Source organism: Dendropsophus ebraccatus, unplaced genomic scaffold (assembly GCF_027789765.1).
Source record: "Dendropsophus ebraccatus isolate aDenEbr1 unplaced genomic scaffold, aDenEbr1.pat pat_scaffold_655_ctg1, whole genome shotgun sequence".
In the NCBI taxonomy this organism is placed as follows: domain Eukaryota; kingdom Metazoa; phylum Chordata; class Amphibia; order Anura; family Hylidae; genus Dendropsophus; species Dendropsophus ebraccatus.
This window is the reverse complement of record NW_027210254.1, coordinates 45,786-69,878: the sequence shown is the minus strand read 5'-3', so window position 1 is coordinate 69,878 and position 24,093 is coordinate 45,786. Positions and strand designations below refer to the sequence as shown.

At 43.3% G+C, this 24,093-nt stretch overlaps 2 protein-coding genes across 2 annotated transcripts in view; both read left to right on the top strand.

Annotated features, from left to right (window-relative positions):
• Positions 1–24,093, top strand: part of LOC138778158 (splicing factor, suppressor of white-apricot homolog) — a 62,563-nt gene that overhangs the window by 3,328 nt on the left and 35,142 nt on the right. Inside the window, exons 2-5 of the mRNA XM_069956425.1 lie at positions 14,907–15,076; positions 15,587–15,727; positions 22,263–22,339; positions 23,384–23,609. Coding sequence (XP_069812526.1) covers positions 14,907–15,076; positions 15,587–15,727; positions 22,263–22,339; positions 23,384–23,609 — 614 coding nt within the window. The remainder of the gene's footprint in view (positions 1–14,906; positions 15,077–15,586; positions 15,728–22,262; positions 22,340–23,383; positions 23,610–24,093) is intronic.
• Positions 482–5,260, top strand: LOC138778157 (lamina-associated polypeptide 2-like). The gene is made up of 3 exons (XM_069956424.1): positions 482–3,870; positions 3,960–4,427; positions 4,554–5,260. Exons 1-3 carry the CDS (start codon positions 3,637–3,639, stop codon positions 5,250–5,252), a joined length of 1,401 nt encoding a protein of 466 aa, XP_069812525.1. The 5' UTR covers positions 482–3,636; the 3' UTR covers positions 5,253–5,260.

Sequence of the window (24,093 nt, the reverse complement as noted above, 5' to 3'; positions counted from 1 at the left end):
TATAGATGGGCAGCTAGGGGGGGATGGAGGGGGGACTGGGGGTGACGGAGGGCGACTGGGGGTGATGGAGGGCGACTGGGGGTGATGGAGGGCGACTGGGGGTGATGGAGGGCGACTGGGGGTGATGGAGGGCGACTGGGGGTGATGGAGGGCGACTGGGGGTGATGGAGGGCGACTGGGGGAGATGGAGGGGGGCTGGGGCAGCTGGGAATGATTGGGAAAGGAGTACACATAGCCCTCCTCCCCTCACCCCGGCCACACATGCAGGTCCCGGTCTCTGCAGGAGGCTGCAGGGACTGTAGTGGTGATAGCGTCGCTGCCATTACTGGAGCTGTACAGCAGGATCAGGGGTGAAGATCCTGCTGTACAGCTCCAGTAATGGCAGCGACGCTATCACCACTACAGTCCCTGCAGAGACCGGGACCTGCATGTGTGGCCGGGGTGAGGGGAGGAGGGCTATGTGTACAGCTGGGGAAGGTCGGTCGCGGCTCTGGGGGACTGCCGACCGACCTGCACCTCGCCGCACTTCCCGCCCGCCCGGCACCTCCACGCAGCGCCGCCCCCTCACTTCCCGCCGGCCGTAACCTGCACCTCATGGCCGGCCGGCACCTCCACGCAGTGCTGCCCGCCCTCCATCTCCTGCCCGACACCTGCACCTCCCGTCCGCCCGCCCGACTGACTCTCCGCGCTTCTCTGCCCTTCTCTGCCCGCAATGATTTTTTGTGAAAATCGAATTTACGATTTTCACAAAAAATCAAATCGATTCTAACCTTCTGGCCGAATTAATCGAATTAATTCGATTAATCGCCCAGCCCTAATACGAGGTGATTAAAAAGCTATACGTAACAAGAGATTAGTAGCACAAACATTAATAGCAAAGACATGCTGCTATATATGTGGGCCACATGCTTAAACTATAATGTATATATGAAATATAAGGCTAATATATATGTGAAACAATCACGTTTTACCACATTTGTTAGTTATAGCATGGGCTTCATGGCTATGCGTATACAAAACAAAACAAGAAACCGCTAGATGTGAAACAATGTGTGACCCAGAGTTTGATGACAGGGAAAGGTAAAATTTAGTAGACACATACTGGTATGCTGGTATGTATATAAATCGCATGTCTGAGTCATAATGTATCCTGCCTGTGTATTAATTTATATAAGGAATAATCACATCTCAGCAGAATTGCCACGTTTAATATAAACCCAATGGCTGTATATGCAAAGCTGTGTATATGCAAAGTATATGTATAAGCTGTATATGCAAAGCTGTGTGTGTGCAAGGATGAATGTGTATATGCAGCATAAGGAGGGGTTAGTACATGCTATAAGTCAGAAACCCCCATGTGCCTCTCTCCAATGAATTACCTTTTAGTTTGAGGAATCACAGGGAGAGGAAAATATTTACTCCCATAGTGGTAGTCTCTGTAATGAACAAATAAAATGCATTATATACATATAGTGGATGTAAGTTTATACACAGTGTCAGCATGATTGACAGGGAGTAAGTATCCCAGTAATATGGAGTAAAGTGTAGATGGTGCCACTTACCCGTAGGAGCCGGACAACAGGGGAAGCATGAATAACGCTGCAAAGCGCTGCAGCGTATGGGGCAGACAGGTGTGGATCCCATTTAATACCCGGCAGGGCCGGAAGTGACGACAAGCGTCACTTCCGGTTGGTGGAACGCATAATGCGTGTCACCAGCGGACAATAGGGGAAGGGAATCAATGACGATACGTCATATCCGGTGGGTGAACCGCACCATGCGTGTCACCCGGAAAACAGAGTTTAGGATGAATGAAGCCTGCACTGGGTTCATGCAATGCGATGCGTTCCAGCTTGGAACGCATCGCCAGCAGGCATAAAAATAGAAGTGCAGGCAGACTGCCAGTGCAGAGTTAAATGAGAGGGACCGGAGTCCATAGATAAATGTATCAATAGAAATAATAAATTTTAAATTTGGTATTGAATGTGTGTGAGATTGGGTTGGTAACAGAGGGAGAAAAAATCAAAAAGACAAAAACAAAAAAGAAACAAACAAAAAACAACAACAAACAAAAAACAAACTGCAAACAACAAAACAAACAACAAACAACAGCACCAAACCCAAGAACACAAGAGCAAAAAACAAAAAACAACAAACAAAAAAACAAAAAACACAACAAACACAACAAACACAACAAAAGGGGGGAGGGCGGAAAAGAGAGCAAATACGGACATCAGTGGGGTGGACATGTCACATCTCAAATAATAAGAGGTATATTGAGGCACTCTGCGGTGCTGAATAAGGAAAGTGGATGGGAAATTAATATAAAAACATCAGGTCACTTCTGATGTTAAGGCCCAGAGGTGATCTTGTGCCCAATTTAAAGATCCATTCTGCCTCTTTTTTTAGGACCCTTCTTCTCCAATCACCTCCTCTTTTGGGCTCAAAAACTTTGTCGATGGCAAAACTGAAAGGATTTAAGCTACCGTTGTGTGCGGTGCAGAAATGCCTGGCAGCTCCGGAGAGTTGTAGACCCGCACTCTTAATGCTGTGCACATGTTCTGCAATTCTGACTTTAAGCTTTCTGATGGAACAACCTACATACTGTAGGTTGCACTCTGTGCACTGAATGATATAGATAATATGGTCCGATTCACAATTTAAATTATGATTAATATCAAAAGATTTGGTCATGTCACTGGAGTGGAAAGTTTTGTGTTTTCCCGTATACCTGCACATACCACACCGTGGTTTACCACATGGGGTAAAACCTGCTTGTTTATTGGGTCTAAGGTTTTTGGTGGGTTTAGTGCTGGTGAATAAACTGGGGGAGAGTAAACTGCCAAGTGAAGGTCCCCTCCGTGAAACAAAGTGGCAACCATCATCTAAAACCCTTGCTAGGCCCTCATCTTGTCGTAAAATGCCCAAATGTTTCTGAACAATATTTCTCTCTTCGCCCGATGACGGCACCCCTGGAGAGGTCCACCCCCTGCTCCCATAGGACAGGAAACAGGATACAGGAAATCCCTGGATCTTTTAAAAGAGTAAACTCCCCTCCTCTCGTCAGTTTCTGTTTCCTGTCCCTACGGGAGCAGGAGCTGGAAGGGGTCTCTCTCCTTCCCAACCCTGGAAAAAGAGAGGTGACTGGGGTGGCCGTGGTATACCTTACCGGCGTCCCGGCGGCATCAGACTCCGCTGGTGGAGCAGCCTCCTAGTCTGGCTCCCCCCCCGACACCTCCGGAAGACGGGTCCCCGGGGCTCCCCTGACTCTCCTCGGTGCGGCTGGTGCTCCGGTCTGCAGCGCTGCGCTCGCGCGCGCTGTGGCATGGGTAACCGGAAGCACTGGGGAGGGGGTTGCTCTGCCGGCCGTGTTCGGCAACTTCCGGGGCTTAGGCCTGCTCGGGGAGAGCGCCGGGAGGGTGACGCCGTATCAGCGCGCGGCATAGGGGGCGGGACCAGCCGGTCACAAGGGATTCGGCGCCAAATTTAAAAAGGGTGCCGAAGAAGACGCCGGGGCAGTACATCCAGTACTACAGCTGCTCCTTTCAAGTGAGTAGCTGCCCGGTGCTGTTATACCGCTTCACTGTAGCTAGCTGCAGTCGGATATCTAACCTCCTAAAAACTTCTATTATCGTTATGGAGGCGGAAAGCGCTGAAACTATTGAAACCACTACACCTTCAACACAGGCTTTATCGGAAGGGTCATCCGGTAAAAGCAGAGCTAAAAGCAAGGAATGCCCAACTTGTAGAAAACGTCTTAGTAGCTCATACAATAAACTTCTCTGTGGTAGTTGTATGAATAGAGTATTGGAAGATCAGGGACCTTCATTTGTACGTAACATGAGAAGCATCATTAAGAAGGAAATTAGGGTACGTAAGAAAGAAAGGGGGAAGTAATATCATATATATATATATATGTATATAGAACATCCTCAGAAAGTTCTTTCTTTGTTTTTTAGGCTGCCATGCCTTCTCAGTCGCAGCCTCCACTTCAGGTGCCTTCTCCTACCCTTCCAACAAACCCTATACCAGCTCCGAATCTGCCTCCGCCTATGGCTGCTCCAGTGGTTATTCCAACAGTTGATCTTGAAGAAGCTGGGCATAGTATGTCTGTATCCGAACCTCCATCCTCCATAGGAGATGAGGAGGAACAGAGTCTAGGCACAGAGGCAGAGGACCTGGGGTCATCAGGAGTAGAAGGATTAGAGGTTGCGACTGACCCGTCTCCAACTGTAGATATCCTTATTAAAGCAGTAAGAGAGACGATGGGCATAGAGGATACTCCTGAATCCCAGACTATACAGGACCGAATGTTTGGAGCTTTAGCGCCTAAAAAACGCTTGGTGTTCCCTATCCATCAGAATATCAAGACCTTAATCAAACATGAATGGTCTAACCCGGATAGAAAATTCTTTATCCCTGCTGCCGTGAGTGTTTTTTTCATATATGTATATATAGGGATATAGGTATACACCTATTTCTGTCCTGAATATAGTAGGAACTCATGATTATTAGACAACCCCCCCTTTTTTTTTCTGTTGTTTGATTTACAGTTCAAAAGGAAGTACCCGTTTGACCAAGAAGAGTCTAGTACTTGGGGTGTGGCTCCCAAAATAGATCCTCCGGTGGCAAAGATTTTCAAGCAGAATGCTCTTCCGTTTGAGGACTGTGCCTCCTTAAAAGACCCTATGGACAAACGGGCGGAGGTTTATTTAAAAAAGGACTGGGAGGCATCCACAGCTCTATTTAAGCCTTTGGTGGCCGCTACTTCAGTCTCTAGAGCTTTAGAAGTATGGTTATCAGAGCTAAAAGAGATGATTAGCAAGGGTACACCAGCGGAGGAACTCCTTAAACCCTTTGATACCCTTGAGAAAGCTATGTCATTTGTGTCTGAAGCGTCAGCTGACGCACTTAAACTTTCCGCTCGTTCGGCCGCAGTATCGAATTCTGCTCGCAGATCCCTGTGGCTTAAGGAGTGGAAAGGAGACGTCACATCTAGATCCAAGCTATGTGGTGTCCCATGTGAAGGCAACCTGCTTTTTGGTCCAGCTCTGGACAATATCCTTGAGAAGGCCTCAGACAAAAAGAAGGGGTTTCCTTTGATTCCTCAGCAGGCTAATCGCCCCTTCAAGGGAAAAGGTAGGAACACACAAAGGGCTCCTAATACTAATAAGAAAGAGTGGAGACCCACGAAAAAATCTAAAGGGTTCCTATTCAAGAACACAGATAGTTCCAAAAAACCTACACAATGACGCCAGGTCCCTGTGGGAGGTCGCCTTTCATGTTTTTTCTCACAATGGTGTGGTATTTCCAATAGCACGTTTGTTCTAGATATAATAAAACATGGATTGAAGATTTCCTTCTTGTCCTCCCCAGGGGAAAAATTTGTGGTTACAGATTTGTCATCAGATCCTGAGAAACATGTAGCTCTCTCACTAGAAGTACAGTCCTTACTGGATAAGAGAGTCCTGATTCCAGTCCCAGAGGCAGAGTATGGTAGAGGGTTTTACTCCACTTTATTTCTGGTAAGGAAGCCCAATGGTTCTTTCAGAACCATTATCAATCTTAAACCCCTCAACAAGGTATTGACCTATGAGAGGTTTAAGATGGAATCAGTTTCTTCAGCCATCCTAAATCTCACCCAGGATTGTTACATGGCCACCCTAGATTTAAAGGATGCTTACTACCATATTCCCATTCACCCAGACCATCAAAGGTTTTTGAGAGTGGCAGTAAAACTTCAGGATTCTATTGGTCATTTTCAATACCAGGCTTTACCGTTTGGTATCTCACAGGCACCTAGAGTGTTTACCAAAGTAATGTCAGAGGTAATGGCCCACATAAGAGAACAGGACATTATCATTGTCCCATATCTAGACGATTTCTTACTGATAGGTGACTCGTCTAGCTCCCTTCAGGCCCAGATTAAGATAGTGGAGGACATCCTCTCTAACTTAGGTTGGGAGATCAATGCCGAAAAATCTAACAAGATCCCCTCTCAACACTGCCAGTTTCTGGGAATCTGTTTAGACTCCAGATCCAGAAAGTCATTCTTACCAGAAAATAACATTTCTAACATCTGTAAGAGAACTCAGGAATTTTTAGACACTCCTCTGACTACCTTCAGAAAGGCTATGTCACTATTGGGTCTATTCTCTTCTTGCATTCCTGCGGTCCCCTGGGCACAATATCACTCCAGGGTGTTTCAGTCTCAAATTCTTGGTGAATGGGATGGTGCGACAGATTCTCTTGATTCTTCCTTTCTTCTATCTCCACAGACCCTCAGGTCTCTTTCTTGGTGGAAAGAAAGAGATCATCTCACCAGAGGGCTCCCTTGGAATCTGGAGGACGTCATAACCATCACCACGGACGCCAGTCCTCGGGGATGGGGAGCTCATTCGGATTCTCAGGTCTTCCAGGGCCAGTGGACTCCAGAGGAAGCCAGAGACCCTCAGAACGTGAGAGAGTTGAGAGCAATATTCTTCTCCTTATCCCAGGCTCTTCCATTAATAGAGAACAGAAATGTCAGAATCTTAACAGACAACAGTTCAGCAGTGGCATACATCAACCATCAGGGAGGCACGAGATCGCCACAGCTCATGAGGTTAGCCCATTTTCTCTTCAGACTAGTAGAACCACATTGTCTGTCCCTTTCGGCTCTCCATTTGAAGGGGGTGGACAATGTCAAAGCAGACTTTCTCAGCAGACACTCACTAAATCAGGGAGAGTGGGAACTCTCGCAGGAAGTCTTTCTCCAAATCTGCAGTCTGTGGGGAACTCCAGAGATAGACCTCTTTGCCTCACGCACGAACAGAAAGACCCACAGGTTCTTCTCCCTCTGCCCTGCCGACAGACCCATGGCCCTGGATGCTCTAGCGCAACCCTGGAACAAGGGCCTACTTTATGCCTTCCCTCCTATCAGACTGATTCCAAGAGTTATCAGAAAGATCAGACAAGACAGGGCACATGTTATACTAATAGCGCCCTTTTGGCCAAGAAGGGTCTGGTTTTCTTGGCTCAGGAAGATGTCTCTGACGGACCCCTGGATTCTACCGGACAGGCCAGATCTCCTCAGCCAGGGCCCAGTCTTTCATCCACTAGTTCAGAATCTCCACATGACTGCATGGCACTTGAAAGGCAATTGTTGATAGATAGAGGCCTTTCATCGGAAGTCATCACCACTCTACTTGCCAGCAGAAAGAGGGTTACTTCTATCATTTACCTGCGTACTTGGAAAGCATTTTGCAGATTTATAAATAAACTGATTAATGTACTGGCTGCTCCGGACGTTCCTTTAATTCTACAATTCCTTCAGGAGGGTCTAAATAAGAACCTTAGACCCAGCACCATTAAGGTCCAGATCTCTGCCCTCAGTGCCCTCTATGACTGTAAACTGGCAGATCATCCATGGATCAAGAGATTTGTTAAAGCAGCCAGTAGACTATGTCCCACTATTAAATCAAGGATTCCTCCCTGGGACCTTAATTTAGTTCTAAATGGTCTTACCACTAACCCCTTTGAACCCATAACCGAATGTCATATTAAGTTCCTATCATACAAGTTGGCCTTCCTATTAGCTATTACGTCAGCACGGAGGGTTAGTGAGATTAGGGCTTTTTCTATACAGGCCCCTTACATGACCATTAGAGACGATAGAATTGTTCTTTCTCCTGACCCTGCCTTTCTACCGAAAGTTGTTACTGACTTCCACAGGTCACAAGAGGTAGTGTTACCTTCATTTTGCAACACACCAACTAATGAGCGTGAAGCATCTTTCCATTCTCTTGATGTTAGAAGAGCGATCCTACACTATCTACAGGTCACGAAGGAATGGCGCTTGAGTAATAACTTACTGATATCTTTTCAAGGAAAAACTAAGGGTAAGACTGCCTCTACACAGACAATAGCCAGATGGGTCAAGCAGGCAATTGGAGAATGTTATAAAGCCAAGAACATTGATACACCAGTCGGATTCGGTGCTCATTCAACTAGAGCAGTAGCAACCTCATGGGCAGAAAGGGCATCAGTTTCCATTGACCAGATATGCAGAGCAGCTACATGGAGCACCCCACATACATTCTACAGACACTACAGGTTACAACTATCTTCTACTGAAGATTTGACCTTTGGTCGTAGGGTATTACATGCTGTAGTCCCCCCCTAGGCGGGTATATCCCTATTCTATTCTCCAGGGGTGCCGTCATCGGGCGAAGAGAGAAAATATAAATTACTAACCGGTAATTTCTTTTCTTTGAGCCCATGACGGCACCCCGCCTAAATCCCGCCCTTGTATGAGTGGGTGTATGTATATGTATGTATGTATATATATATGTGTATATAGCTGTATATACTAAAAAAAAAAAAAAAAAAAATTTTTACAAAAAACACACACAAAAAAAAAAAAAAACGTAGATATATATATATATTTTTTTTTTGTGTTTGTGTGTCTTGTGAGCTTCGCTCCTAGGTCCTTGCTAAAGACTGACGAGAGGAGGGGAGTTTACTCTTTTAAAAGATCCAGGGATTTCCTGTATCCTGTTTCCTGTCCTATGGGAGCAGGGGGTGGACCTCTCCAGGGGTGCCGTCATGGGCTCAAAGAAAAGAAATTACCGGTTAGTAATTTATATTTTTTGACCTTAGTGAATTCCTTGGTGAAAGGGGTACAGAAATAAACTCCTTTTTGAAATCTGTTATTGCGAGTTCTTTTGCTATCCCTAAGAAGGTCATCTCTGGATTTGTTAGTTGCTATGCCCTTAGCTCTATTAAGAGTAAGTGGCGGATAGCCTCTGTCCCTTAGTCTTTGTTCTGTGTCGTGAAGTTGGCGTTGTGTAGCTTCTGGTGTAGAACATGCTCTGATTGATCTGATGTACTCTCCTACTGGTATAGATTGTATGGTATGTTTTGGGTGTTGGCTGGTGGCATGCAAGACGGTATTGCCTGCCGTTGGTTTCCTATACAGGGCAGTGTCTACCTTGCCAGTTGTGGGGTTGCCCGTGAGTTCGATGTCCAGAAAGGATATCGTTGTATATGAGGTAACGTATGTAAAATGTAGATTAAATTCATTTTGATTGAGCATCGCAACAAAAGGTGGTATGTATATACACTAATACCATGTTTGTCTTGTAACATTAATGTTTAGATGCCATGACTAAGGACCAGGTTAGGTCCGAAACGCGTCGGCTACTGTTTTAATGAATTGAGAAATAAAAAGATACAACTTTTAACGTGAGCTGAAGGAATCTGGTTTGTTCTTTTTCACTGTACCATAGATATATACAGGGGATGAGGACCCCATAGCCTATCAATATGTCATTGATATATACAAGGGCGGAGGACCCCATAGCTTATCAATATGTCATAGATATACAGGGGCGGAGGATCCCATAGCCTATCAATATACCATAGATACACAGGGGCGGAGGACCCCATAGCTTATCAATATGTCATTGATATATACAGGGGCGGAGGACCCCATAGCCTATCAATATACAATAGATATACAGGGGCGGAGAACCCCATAGCTTATCAATATACCATAGATACACAGGGGCGGAGGACCCCATAGCTTATCAATATACCATAGATATATACAGGGGCGGAGGACCCCATAGCCTATCAATATGTCATAGATATATACAGGGGCTGAGGACCCCATAGCTTATCAATATGTCATAGATATACAGGGCGGAGGACCCCATAACTTATCAATATACCATAGATATACAGGACGGAGGACCCCATAGCTTATCGATATACCATAGATATATACAGGGGCTGAGGACCCCATAGCTTATCAATATACCATAGATATACAGGGGCGGAGGACCCCATAGCTTATCGATATACAGGGGATAATGACCCCATAGCTTATCAATATACCATAGATATACAGGGCGGAGGACCCCATAGCTTATCAGTATGTCATAGATATACAGGGGATGAGGACCCCATAGCTTATCAATATACCATAGATATATACAGGGGCTGAGGACCCCATGGCTTATCAATATACAGGGGATAATGACCCTATAACTTATCAATGTACCATAGATATCTATAGGCTGCTGACCCTATAGTTAGAATACGGCTTGTGTACTTTCCAGGCATAGGACATTACATTGCTATCTGTAATGGTGCGTTTACACAGAGAGATTTATATGACAGATTTTTTAAAGCCAAAGCCAGGAATGGATTTGGAAAGAGGATAGATCCCAGTCTTTCCTTTATGACATGTTCCCTGTTTATAGTCTGTTCCTGGCTTTGGCTTCAAAGATCTGTCAGATAAATCTCTGTGTAAACGCACCATAACTGTGTGTGGGAGAGGACCCTGTGCACACTGACAGATCCTTGAGATCTGTTACATAACCTCTACAAATAAGCTATAGGGGGCTCATCCTTTAAAGAGGCTTTCCAGGATAAAACAATTGATAGCCTATCCTCATGGTTACAGGTTCACTTTACACTGTGCTAGATCTTTGCTCCAGAATTCCGGTAGATTTCTGTGTAATGGTGTTGCATCCTAAGCCACACCCCTTTACCAGAAGCCACACCTTTTTGTCAGACATTGTGGAAAAGTGTTTGAACCTCATAGTAAATGTGATGCAGCGTTGGGCACATTATTCCAGACTTCTGGCCTATTTGCAGTTGTAAATCTGGGCTGGTGTGTGACCCAATTTCTCTTCCAGTTCGGCCAGGTGGTCGGCCTTGGCACAGCACACATTATTGTGAATTTCTGGCCTTTCTATTGGTATGAGATCAGTGCATGTACTTATACTGGCTGGCGTTAGTGTACTGGCAGCTATGTGGGTGTCTTTTCCCCTTATTCTGTTGTCTTTAGAGCCCCTTGTAATGGTGTGCGTGTGTCTAAGATGGTGCAGGCCTTTCTACTAGTGAACTGGGTCAACAGCAGAGTCCAGTATAGGAGGAGTCTTGCTGTGAAACGGATACGGAACTTATAGTAAATGTTGGGTGCTACAGATGTACATGTTCCATTAGGTGTCATGCTAAGTATTTCTGAAGTTTTCCCAAAATTGGGCCTGAAGAAGGTATTGCTTGTGTACATTACATTAGTGACCATAGTGTAACCTGACTATTGCAGGGTCGGGCCACCGCCTGATCTAATATTTTGGGGGTGACCAATAGGCTGAATAGGTGCACTGCATATAACCGTGTGACTAGCAACCCCTAGAATCCTTGTGTCTGATATATTGAGGTGCCACTTCCCCTAACTACAGGACACTATGGATGCAGTATTTCATTTTTAACCCAAAAATGTTGAAATCTGCTTGAAAGATCTGTATGATTTCAGATTTTATGTCTGATTTCTCATGTATTGATATCCGCCATCTCCGTAGGAGGCATGTACTGGCATCTGTTAGTGATGGGCTTTGCTAGACCACTCCCAGGGGCTATTACTATAGAATAACTACAAAGACTCCAGAAAAAAACAATTTTCTATATACTTTATTACTATACTGTACTTGTTATGTCAACACCTGGATTATGCTCTGTTCATATTATCTTAGAGCCTTCTGTCGCCAGTATACAGTGAGGGTCAGCGGGGCCCTATGGATACACTCGCCATATACACCTGGAGTTTTTCCAACACATACACGCAAAATAAATGTGAAGCCTGCCTTACCCCCATAAGGTGGTGCTATATGTTATCACTAGAGATGAGCACAACCCCAACATGCTCCAGTCTGATTGTATGGATACTGGAGGCTCTAGTCCAGGGCTTCTCAAACTTTTTCTATTGGAGCCTCACCCAACAGACCAAGGCAATGCCTGGGCCTCACCAGACTGACCAAGAGGGTGCCTGGGCCTCACTATCTGTGGTGAAAGTCCATTTAAAAGCTGAAAACAATGCTAGGGCTATGTTTCACCCACCTCCCAAGCCCTATATACTAATAAAGCAAGTACAAAATAAATTAATAATGTTGTTAAAATGGAGATTTCTGCAAACAGAAAAAGGACTGTGAAGATTATAGTTACTGGCTCCCCAGCTGGGCCTCACCAACAACTAGGGGCCCGCCTCACATTTTGAGAAGCACTGCTCTAGAAGATTGATTCAGACCTAGGGATTCCTTGAAAACATGTTTTCCTACAATCCCCAGGGCGGCATCCAACAAGTTTAGTCACTGGTATCCCAATGCAGAATGATTGGACTTGAGCATCCGGGAGGTGCGCTCATCTCTAGTTATCGCCTGCTGCCCTGAACCGTCTCTGGGATGCAGCAACCTCCCTTCTCATTCTAGATTAGCTGAGAGCGTATCCTGACACAGGACCCTTCGCCTCCTCCCACCTATTTTAGTTAAAGGGGTTCTCTGGCGAAAACCCTTCTCTTTTAAAAGGGTTATCCAGCGCTACAAAAACATGGCCACTTTTCCACCTCTCGTCTCCAGTTCAGGTGCGGTTTGCAATTAAGCTCCATTTACTTTAATGGAACTGAATTTGAAACCCCACCCAATCTGGAGACAAGAGAGGGGGAAAAGTGGCCATGTTTTTGTAGTGCTGGATAACCCCTTTAAATCAACTGGTTTCAGCAAGTTAAATAGATTTTTAATTTACAAATCTCAAGTCTTCCCATACTTACCAGCTGCTGTATGTCCAGCAGGAAGTGGTGTATTCTCCTTAGTTTGACACAGTGCTCTCTGCTACCACCTCTGTGCATTTTTGCTGGTGTACTACTTTAACTGCACCTGATGTCCTGCTGGAAGTGGTGTATTCTCTCCTGGCTGACATAGTGCTCTCTGCTGCCACCTCTGTCCATGTCAGGAACTGTCCAGAACAGCAGCAAATCCCCATAGAAAACTTCTCCTACTCTGGACAGTTCCTGACATGGACAGAAGTGGCAGCAGAGAGCACTGTGTCAGACTGGAAAGAATGCACCACTTCCTGCAGGACATAAGGTGCAGTTAAAGTGGTACTCCAGCAAAAATCAGCTGATGTCAGAAAGTTAGGTTTGTAATTTACTTCTATTTAAAGGGGTTGTCCGGCAAAAATCTTTTTCTTTCAAATCAACTGAGGTCAGAAAGTTTATATAGATTTGTAATTTACTGTTATTTAAAAATCTCATGTCTGTGTGATTCCCTACTACTTTGGATTGGGCAGTATATTTCTTCCCATGGTGGATTAGCAGGGCAGTCTGAACAGTGGTTAAGTAGGAAAGGACTATGTGCAGCAGTCTGATGCTTAGAAATAGGCAGCCTCACTTGGCATGGGGGAATTTCCTGAGTTTTTGGATCTGCTGTAGGTTTTCTTTATCCTTTTCAATGTGGGACTCCTTACTATACTGAGCTCAGTGTTACACTTATAGACTGCTTTTACTTTCAGTACTTTGAAGGAGGAAGTTTTCCATCAATGGACTCTCCCATAGTGTCCCGGGAGCGACACCTGTTTCTGTCTTTACTTGGGTGGAGGGGTCACAATGACGAAATCTTTTTTCCTATGAAAATCTCTTTACACTTGAGAGATGCTTATTTCTTACAAAAATAGTTTTTTTTTAGAACTTTGTTTTTCATTTGGAAAAAGATTTGGGTGCTTAGTTAAAGGAGACCTGTATACTGCATATATACCTGAAGTGTGCTGCCTTTGTGTTCACTTTCCTCTTCAGGCAGATGTTTCCTGGCTTGGCAAGTCTAATATATATATATATATATATATATATATATATATATATATATATATATATATATGTATGTGTGTGAATCTCCAAAAGCCGAGACACATGGAGTCCTAGATCAAGAGACTGCAGAAATCCTAAGAGCTGCTTCAGCGTCTCTGCGGAGTCGGCACTTGGCGTGCATCTTACTTTTATGGCGCCTCTTCAGGTTAACAGATGTCTGTGGCAGGCGGAGTATATAGGGAATACTTACTAGATGTGAGGATAGGGAAGAAGCTCTAAGGATTTCTCAAGTGCATCTCTGCCGCTTAATACACAGAGGTTAGCACTGACTGGAGTGTGTACGGAATAGTTATACGGGCTCACCTGCTTAGGTTACATCTACTGGAGCGAAAAGGTTAACATAAACGCTAAGTGCACTTTAAATGTGTTATTTACATGGTATAAGCACTATTAAGTGGTAAAGCCTACTTAATAGTTGTATGGCATGTTTTAGTGACCCCACTAAAGCAAGCCTCCAATTGAGCTAATCACTTTGTAAGTTAAGGAGGCTTTTTCTGAGCTTTTCTTGATCATTTTTATTGCGATCTGTGTCTATTATTGCTCCTGTAATACAGTGAAGCTCTTAGACTTACTTTTTGGTGTATATCTATTTTTTTAAGCCTCCTTAAACTACATCTGTATGTTCTGTTGCCATGTATGTGTGTGTCTCTCTACTACATAACAAGAACTTATTTCCTCAGCCATTTGGCTAAGGGTCGAGCCTAGCCATGATTTTACCACCAAGAGATCCACGCTTCTGCGGCGAAGATTTCTGCTGAGAGATGCGGACTAGCAGAAAGAAGCGAGAAAATGTCCAGCCTTTGGTTCTTACGGATAGGTATTTATGTGTTCGGGTTCGTGTGAATGTAAACTAGAAGTTTCCAGATTACCCCCCCAGAAAAATTTAAGTAAGAAGTATATATTATATTACAAAAAAACATACGGTAAGAGTTATTCATAGATTGCCAGCTGGCATTTTGGTATTCTGATCTGATTTATAAAGAAGCCAGACTTCTACAAGTAAGACGTGTTAAGTTTTACATTGAAAGAGCAATCTACACAATGTACAGCTGAATGTCCAGACTAAAGAGTTAAGCTGGAGAAACGTATCTCCAGAATAGTTGTGAGACCCCCCCCTGTAGGGTGGACTTAATGACAGGGCAGATTAGACAGGTAAGTTCTTCTACTGAAGTATTAAAGTCTCAGGTACATCGTGGTGACCATCTCCTTCACGTTGCAGGTACGATGGACGCGGTCACCTGCATGACCTTTCTGAATATGACGCGGAGCACAACTCATGGAACAGAAACTATAATTTATCGGAGGAAGAAGCTCGAATAGAGGCTTTATGTGATGAAGAGAGGTATTTAGCGTTGCATACGGACTTGCTTGAAGTGGAAGCGAGACAAGGTACATCCTCATTCACTAACCCACCCTGTAAATAACGCCAACCCTTTCTTTTGAGTTACATTAAACCGTGTATAAATTTGACTGGAATCTTGATGATTTTTATACTCACTCTTTCTGATATTATCTATTTGACAGTACCCATTGGAATGGAAAACAGCTCTCTGAATGTGGACCGCAGGATAGTTTTATTTGTAGAGACTGCCTTTTCCCTGTGCACTGGAATATTCTCACTTTTACTTAATTATTATAGAAACAAAAAGCAACAAGTCGCAGACAAATCTTCAGAAACCTGAACTTTGTCATGCATGTGTGCTACCACATACTCTTTGTCAGAGAAAGTAGTTTGCCTTTTTTTTTTCTTTTTCCCTCTTTCATTAATGTGAATATATTCATAAATGACAATTGACATAACTTGGCGGGATAATGGCTTTCACACAGGGGCGGCTGAAGCATGGCTTTTTATTGTATTATTTCATGTCTATTAATATATTATTGGTATTTTCCTTCAAGAGGAAGAATATAAGCGGCTGAGTGAAGCCCTGGCAGAAGATGGGATGTACAACTCTGTGGGTTTCCAATACAAAAGTGATTATTATGATCCCTCACAACCCACAGAGGAAGAGGAGCCACAAAAAGACAAAGACGACAAAGGTATTTATAAGTGTAGCCATACAGTAATATCTGCTGAATCCATTAAAGGGGTATTCCCATTTCTAATCGTTATCCTCTATCAATAGAACATTTTAATTTTTGAGGGGGGGGTCCAACCTCTGAAACCACCCAAACAGCATGTTATCACCATATTGTATTGAGATAACCGTTTAGGATAGGAATAACCCCTTAAATATACCCAAGCTCGTTTATTAACTTGGTTAAATTGGTACTCTGGTTTTTGTTTGTGCCTTTTTTTTCTAAATCAACTGGTTTCAGAAAGTCATGAGATTTGTAAACAGCAGTAAATTACAAATCTACAAGTCTTCCAGTACTTGTCAGATGCTGTGTGTCCTGCAAGAAGTGGTGTATTCTTTCCAGTCTGACACAGTGGATAGTTCCTGTCACGGACAGAGGTGGCAGCAGAGAGCATTGTGTCAGACAGGAAAGAATGCACCACTTCCTGTAGGACATACAGCGGTTGATAAGTATTGTAAGACTGGAGATTTTTACGTAGAAGTAAATTACAAATGTGTGTAACTTTCTGATACCAGTTGATTTGAATTTTTTTCCCGCCAGAGTTCCCCTTTAAATGGAGGATTTTTGGTTATTGTTGGACACATGGTCTGTCACCTGTGGGTCCCCTTACTGATCACTAGTACAGTGAGCCAAAGTCTCCCATTGTTCCTCATAGACACATGCCCTGTGTGAAGAAATTTTATGAAGCCGCAGTTGTGTATACCTGCTGCTGCTTCATTGGTTGTACACAATGGCTGAGCACTTGTTGTGGGCCTCTGTTGCAGACTTTTCCTTTTTTTTTTTTTTTTTTTTTTTTTATGAAAGGTTTATAGCCTGAAGACTTAACTGTAAAATTGAAGCTGAATAAAAGTTTGATATTTTAGTGTGTTATAAAGGAGGATGTATGTGTGTAGGAATAATATAATGCTCTGTAAATGAAATCTATCTGGCATTGAAGGTATCTTGGTGTCCCCCAGATTTGGAGCCTAGTTTTGGCACAGGATATCTTGAAAGCTGGCTAGGTACACGAGGAATGTTACGGCTGATATTAGAGTATTCCCATCTAATGAAGTAATAAAATATTCCTAGGATATGCTGTCATTTTATGATTGGTATGGGTCCTTCACCAATGGCCACAGTCACTGACGTTCAGTACGCGGCCAGATACAGTTCTGGTAATGCCGCTGTTTGGGAGCTGCAGTGGTTAGCCCACAACCGATCATATCCATATCATATACACTTTTATTATTTATATTTTAGCTCCACTTCTCATGTGAGAATTCGCATGAGTCAGGTTCAGTATCTGTTTCCTGTTTCTTCCACTGAGCATGAGCACAGGTGGAGTCATCAGGTGGGTGGGGCAGGGGTCCTTCCCATTGGCTGGCTGAAATTCCACATTGATTTTAGCCCTGCCCCCTGTGGGCGGAGCTAATATTAGACCTCAGTAGAAGCTGTAGCGGAAAGAAGCAGCATTACATGGGAGAGAGCAGGGGCTGATGGCTACCTTGTGGGTGGCACAGTGGTTAGCCATGTTATCTTGTAGTGTTAGACTCTGACAAGGAAGCTATCTCACACCCCCCCCCCCCCTCCCCCCTCCGTGTCATGCTGCTCTTTCTTCTACAGCTTCAATAGGCTTTGAGTTCCGCCTACAGGGTTGTGGCTAAAATCAATGTGGATTTCCAGCCAGCCATTGGGAAGGACACCTGCCTCACCCACCGGATGACTCCACTTGTGATAATGTTCAGTGAAAGGAACAGGACACAGTTACTGAACGCAATATTACAGGAAGCAAAGAAATTACAGGCAGACTGGTCATGTGACTGAGCCTGAGAACCTAAGAAGAGCTGAGGGAAGTATAATAAAAGTGTAGAACATACAACACCCAAAGAAGTCACTGCAATGCTAGTTTATTGAAAAGCCCCAGACAGCCCCTTTAAAAGGTGTCCATTTTTGAACACCATTTCACAAATTAAAGGAGAAGTCCTAGAAAAGCTATTTTTTTTTTTAAACAAGTGCTGGGGAGGGGGAAGGTAAATAACATGCTCTTACCTCACCAGCTCCAGCACTGGTAGCCGCATAACGCGTCTCCGGACGTATCCTGGTCAGAACCGGACCTGAGTTGTGGCGTGTGCGGTCTGCTCAGCAAGTCAGCAGCCAGAGTGGGACCCTGCTATGGCAGCTGACAGGCTGAGCGGAACTCACATGTCACAACCCGGGTCCCCGCTCCACCTCCCCAGCACTTGCTAAAAAAAAACAACTTTGCCTGGACTTCTCCTTTTAATGTAATTTGCATAAAAAGTATGTTTTGTCAATCCATTGTAATAATTATCGTGTAATAATCCTAAAATACAACCTGCATCTGTCTGTCTGTCTATCTAAAAGCTGCAGTTATGATTCACCATTGGAAACAATCGGCTTGTTTAGCTTGGTTTGGCACTAATGCAGATGGATAATAGTTAGTTTTTTGCATTGGAGCTCAGTGTCTGGTGTAAGGGAGATCCCTAGGGCGAGCTTTGTACAGGCCTCAGCTGTGAGACATGTCATTTTGTGCAGCTCCATGGTCATAGCTCTGGATTAGTATGAGGTAGGTAGTGTAATATACCATATTTATATAGAATAGTTGAAGATAGGACCTGTATAATGCTTTCCAAAGGTGAAAGTTCACTTTAAACAATTGATTTAGTCCAAATGAACATTAAACTGATCCTAAGAAGCTTTTGCGTTTTCTATCTTGCCTCTGAAATAATGGATGTCCTTTCGCTGTAAAATGCCGTTATAAATGGGCCGAACGATTTCTTTTTATCTTGTCTTATTAGTATTCATTGGGAACAATTGTTGTATTGACCCTGGGTAAATGTATTTTCCTCTGGTCTCGTACTTTTTTTTTTTTTTTTTTGCAAAGATTTTATATTGCAAATTGCCCAAATGTAAGCATTTTTGATAAGTAATAAGGCAGAAAGGGGAGAATAAATGAAATGATTGGCAATTTCTCATACGGTTGAATCAGTAGCGGCTCATTCTGCCTCTTCGAGCTGCATTATTCATGTTAATAAATACTTTTCCAAATTCGATTTTGACATTTACGGAGGATTGTAAACAAAGCGCACCCCCTCCCCTCCCCCCCCCCCCCCCCCCCCCCCCCAAAAAAAAAAAAAAAAAAAAAACCTGCAACATTGCTTGATATGGGTTTTAAGGCCTGCAGTCTCTGTTGCCTCCTGTAAAGGCCCGCGTCTCCTATCACATCTCATTGTAAATGTCACGTCTTTGTACTGCAGTCACTTTCACTGTCCAATTAGTCATTGTTTAGAACAAAACAAATTTGGCCCCAGATGACATACAGAGACGTCTACCGTGCCGGGTGCGATAATGAGTGTCTCTGGTGCTCAGGATTTCATCTAGGTGGGACGTAGGCAATACTGGGAAGTAGGATTAGTTCTCTTTCCTTTGTTCATGCATACAGCACAGTATTTATGCATATTCTCATTACTTTAATTAACAGTTATAAAGCTATTATTACCCATTATAATCATTTTGTGATTATATCGACCTGCCGTGAGTTCAGTCCTCATTGCCTCTTTATTATAGAACATTATTATATTGGATGTCCTCTAATGGTCATTAGGCATGGGCATTTTTGCTGAAAATGATTAAATGTTAATGTTTGCCTGTCATGATATAAAAAAAAAAAATATTTAGTTAATGCTTGCCTAATGTATGCTGTTGGTTTTTGAAAGGAAATTCAGCGAAATTTTTTATTAAAATAATGTATTGCCCTCCAAATATCACCGATATACACTTATCACAGGAAATGCTTATAAAGTGCATTTTTTTTCCCCTGCACTTACTACTGCATCAAGGCTTCACTTCCTGAATAACATAGTGATGTCACTTCCTGGATAACCTGGTGATGTCACGTCCTGACTCCCAGAGCTGTGCGGGCTGTGGCTGCTGAAGAGGATGATGGCAGAGGGATGCTCAGTGTCCCAGTGTCCCTCAGTGTCCCCCTGCCATCATCCTCTCCAGCAGCCACAGCCCGCACAGCTCTGGGAGTCAGGAAGTGACATCACTATGTTATCCAGGAAGTGACATCACTATGTTATCCAGGAAGTGACATCACTATGTTATCCAGAAAGTGACATCACTATGTTATCCAGAAAGTGACATCACTATGTTATCCAGAAAGTGACATCACTATGTTATCCAGAAAGTGACATCACTATGTTATCCAGAAAGTGACATCACTATGTTATCCAGAAAGTGACATCACTATGTTATCCAGAAAGTGACATCACTATGTTATCCAGGAAGTGACATCACTATGTTATCCAGGAAGTGACATCACTATGTTATCCAGGAAGTGACATCACTATGTTATCCAGGAAGTGACATCACTATGTTATCCAGGAAGTGACATCACTATGTTATCCAGGAAGTGACATCACTATGTTATCCAGGAAGTGACATCACTATGTTATCCAGGAAGTGACATCACTATGTTATCCAGGAAGTGACATCACTATGTTATCCAGGAAGTGAAGCCTTGATGCAGTAGTAAGTGCAGGGAAAAAAGCACTTTATAAGCATTCCCCGTAATAAGTGTATATTGGTGATTTCTATAACTTTTGGGCGACAATACAATACTATAATAAAGATTTCCGCCAGACTTCTCCTTAAATCTCACAGTTCCAGGGTCCAGTTAGTGCCCCAGTTCTCTTTTTTTTTTAAAAAAAAAAAACCTCTGAAAAAACTGCATCTAAAAATCTGATAACAGGAATACATCCTGAGGTGGTGTGGCCCAGTGCCAAGGGGGTTTACCTTGGCTAAGGCATTCTGTTTGCCAGCTGGGTCACCTTTCACGCCCCCACCCCTCCAGATGCTGTTGTGGTTGCTACATCTATTTGGGGGAATTGCCAAATAACTATAATGACTATAAGTGGCCAGTGTATGAAAATGTCTACTAAGAAACTCATGTTCACTTATATAAGTTCTGCTTGGCAGCAGTAAGAGCAGTGTGTGATATGTGGCTGTGCAGTCATCTGGCACCTTCTGCAGTACCAGGACTGTGAACCCACACTGTGTCTAGCCTATGTCCTGTACTCTCTATTAAGTGGGTGTGAATTGAATGTCATTGTTGCATACAAGTAACCCTGTTTGGTGACAAGTGCTGGGTGTGAAGCTGGGTTGTGTAAGTGACCTTGCAAACTGCATTGTAGTCCTTTATTTCTGTGGAGTAGTAGTGTGCTGGCAAATTGCGGCATGAATATCCCCAAAGTTCATCTGCCTACAGTGATGAATGTAAACCACTGCAGTCATTACAAGCATAGGGCAAGTTAGTGTCCTTTATTTATTTATTTGTGTGCGTGTTTTTTTTTTTTTTTTTTCAAATGCCAGAGGTAAATTTAGTACCAGAGGCAATTTTTTATTTTATACTTAAGGGTCAAGGGCCAAGATTCCATGCGGAACCCCCATAGTGTTAACGGACGTTTGGTCCATCCTCTAATAACTGCTTGAATCACTATTGACATTTGTAACGCAGCCAGCACCCCTTGTGTATGTATGTCAGGAGGGGGTTACCTGTTTTAGGATGTCACTCGGTGCTCTGTTAGACAATTTTTGAAGACCTAGCCCCTCTCGCTGACGATGTAAGGGGACCTCTCTACAATCAATGTTTTTTTGGTAATTGCTAACATGCCGGCTTCAGTTATTATTCAGGGGAAGGAATGAATACTTAGCCACTAGAGAACATGTCTGTGAATGGCATTTTTAGTGTGTGCTGCATGTATAAAAACTACACTAGTACTTGGCCCATTGACTTCTATGAGAAGCAGACTCAATCCTTTTACATGGAGTGCTTTTAAAATTTAACCTGCGTGCATGGGGCACTAAGGATGACTGCAAGTCTTTTGCCTTTATCCTCTGCCCTGTTTCTGTGTGGTTTGTAGTTGTCTTTAGGTTATTCAGATGGTTTGGAGCACTGGAGGGCAGAATTACCGCCCGCGGAGCACTGATCCGACCTGCTCTGTTGATATACATTGGAAGGAGTGTGCCAGACGGGGGGGGGGGGGGGGGCAGATTGGTGCTCTGGGAGTGGTAGTCCCGCCCTCAAGGCTCCAAACCGCGCGATTATCGTAAGGGCATAGCTACAAACTACATGGAAACAGCGCTAAGGATGAAGGTAAGAAACTTACCTTCATCCTCAGCTCCCTGTGTACTAAAGAGACATATCAGCAGCTTAGGTTTGTCTAATCTGCTGATAGTTTCCCTTTAAACGCATTGCTTAAAAAATTGCTTAGCTGTATGTTGCCAGTATACATGGAAATACTAGCAAAAATTTATAGTGGCATATACTGCAGCGGATTAATTGTCCGTTTATTTTTTATTTCCTAAAATACATACAGTGCAATACAAGGTCTGCTAAGTTGTCCATAGCCTTTTTAATATTTCACAGATGGTTTTGTAGAGTTGTATGTACGTGTAAATGGCCCGAAGCAGTAACTTCACTTCTTTTCGCTTTCAGATTCAAGTGATGTTGAAGATAATGAAGAACCTTTTATTGCACCAGAAGGGTTAAATGTTCCACCTGATGTTGAGCTGGTAAGCAGAAAATCATGATATATATGCAGTGGTAGCTTGGTTCTTAAACTGCTCAGAACTCAACCAGTATTTTCAAGGAAAGTTTGGTTCTCAAACACTTTTTGGGCCCCCAGTCTTGAAGTACAGTAATACCGCAGTATTCGAATGAAAATTTACCTGGAAGCAACGTTCAGAATTCAAATTTTGCTCAGTATCTGAACGTTTTTGCTAGCGTGCATAGTGGGTTGTAAGTGGTGAGTTTAGCATTGGTGAGGCTTCACATACAGTACATTACTGTGTAAGACTGCTGGAGTGCATATACAGCACAGTAGTACAGTCAGTGCACCACCATCTCCCATCCTGTACAGTACTGTATAAGACTGCTGGAGTGCATATACAGTACAGTAGTAGTACAGTCAGTGCACCACCATCTCCCATCCTGTACAGCACTGTATAAGACTGCAGTAACGATCGTAACTAACAACCATCGTTCTGTGTAATGTGGTGAATGATTTCAGGTTAACTATAAACAATCTCGTTTGCTATCGTTAGTCGTTGATCGTTAATAATGGTAATAGTACCCAAACAGTATCCTCCTCCACTCCAAGGCGGGTAAAACAGGCGCAGGTCCAAGGGGTATCAGTGATATAAAATAAAACATTTATTAAAAGAATTATGCCAGTGAAACAACGTGTTTCGAGACCAGTCCATTCTCTTTATCAAGTGTCATTTTTTTTATTTTATCTGCTCTCTGTAATATCGCTACAAAAAATGGCACTGTGTCTTTAAAATCTAAAACTTTGACACATGTGAATAGTGAACTTTTATCTTTTAGCCCTCGATGGTCAGTAAATTTATTTGGCAGCCCGATTGCTTTTTGTGGTCCATTAGCCTGGAGATCAGTGAGGTGAAGCAATTTATACTGCAATATTCAGCCATTTGGACCTGTAAATGCATGTCGCTTGTAACCATAAGATATTTTACAGTGAACTTTGTAAAATACTTTTGTTGGATCATGTGATTTAAGAAATAACCTTCTTTTTTTTTTCTTCTCATTTATATCAGCCACCCACTGCAAAAATGCACGCTATTATAGAACGCACAGCAAATTTTGTCTGCAAACAAGGTGCTCAGTTTGAGATCATGTTAAAAGCCAAGCAAGCCAGAAACTCGCAGTTTGACTTTTTACGTTTTGATCACTACCTCAACCCTTATTACAAGCACATCCAGAAAGCTATGAAGGAGGGACGATATATCACACACGCTGAGAAACAGAAGGAGGAGCAAAAAAGTATGACCACTTTTTTTTTTTTTTTTTTTTCTATTTTGTGCTCTTCTCCTTTCCCTTTTTTAGTATTTGAGCATCCTATTTTGATCTAAAAAATTTAGAGGGGTCATCCAGCGCTACAAAAACATGCCCACTTTTGAAACTCCTTTCTATTAAAGTAAATGGAGCTTAATTGCAAACCACACCTGAACTGGAGACGAGAGGGGCAAAAGTGGCCATGTTTTTGTAGCGCTGGATAACCCCTTTAAGAAATCTTTCATGGGAGTAGTCAGAGACTGTGTAGCTTAGGTCTTTACTGCCATTTGCATAGTTCCACAGCAGGCAGGACGGGGAACATAATCATTGTTTATTTAGATGATGTCATGACTTGGGGGGGGGGGGGGGGGGATGCCTATCCTGGCTGATGGAATTCAGGCTCAGCTAATCATTGACTGCAGCGGCGTCCTGTCCCAGTCACTGACTGGCTGAGCGGGCTGTCCATCAACCG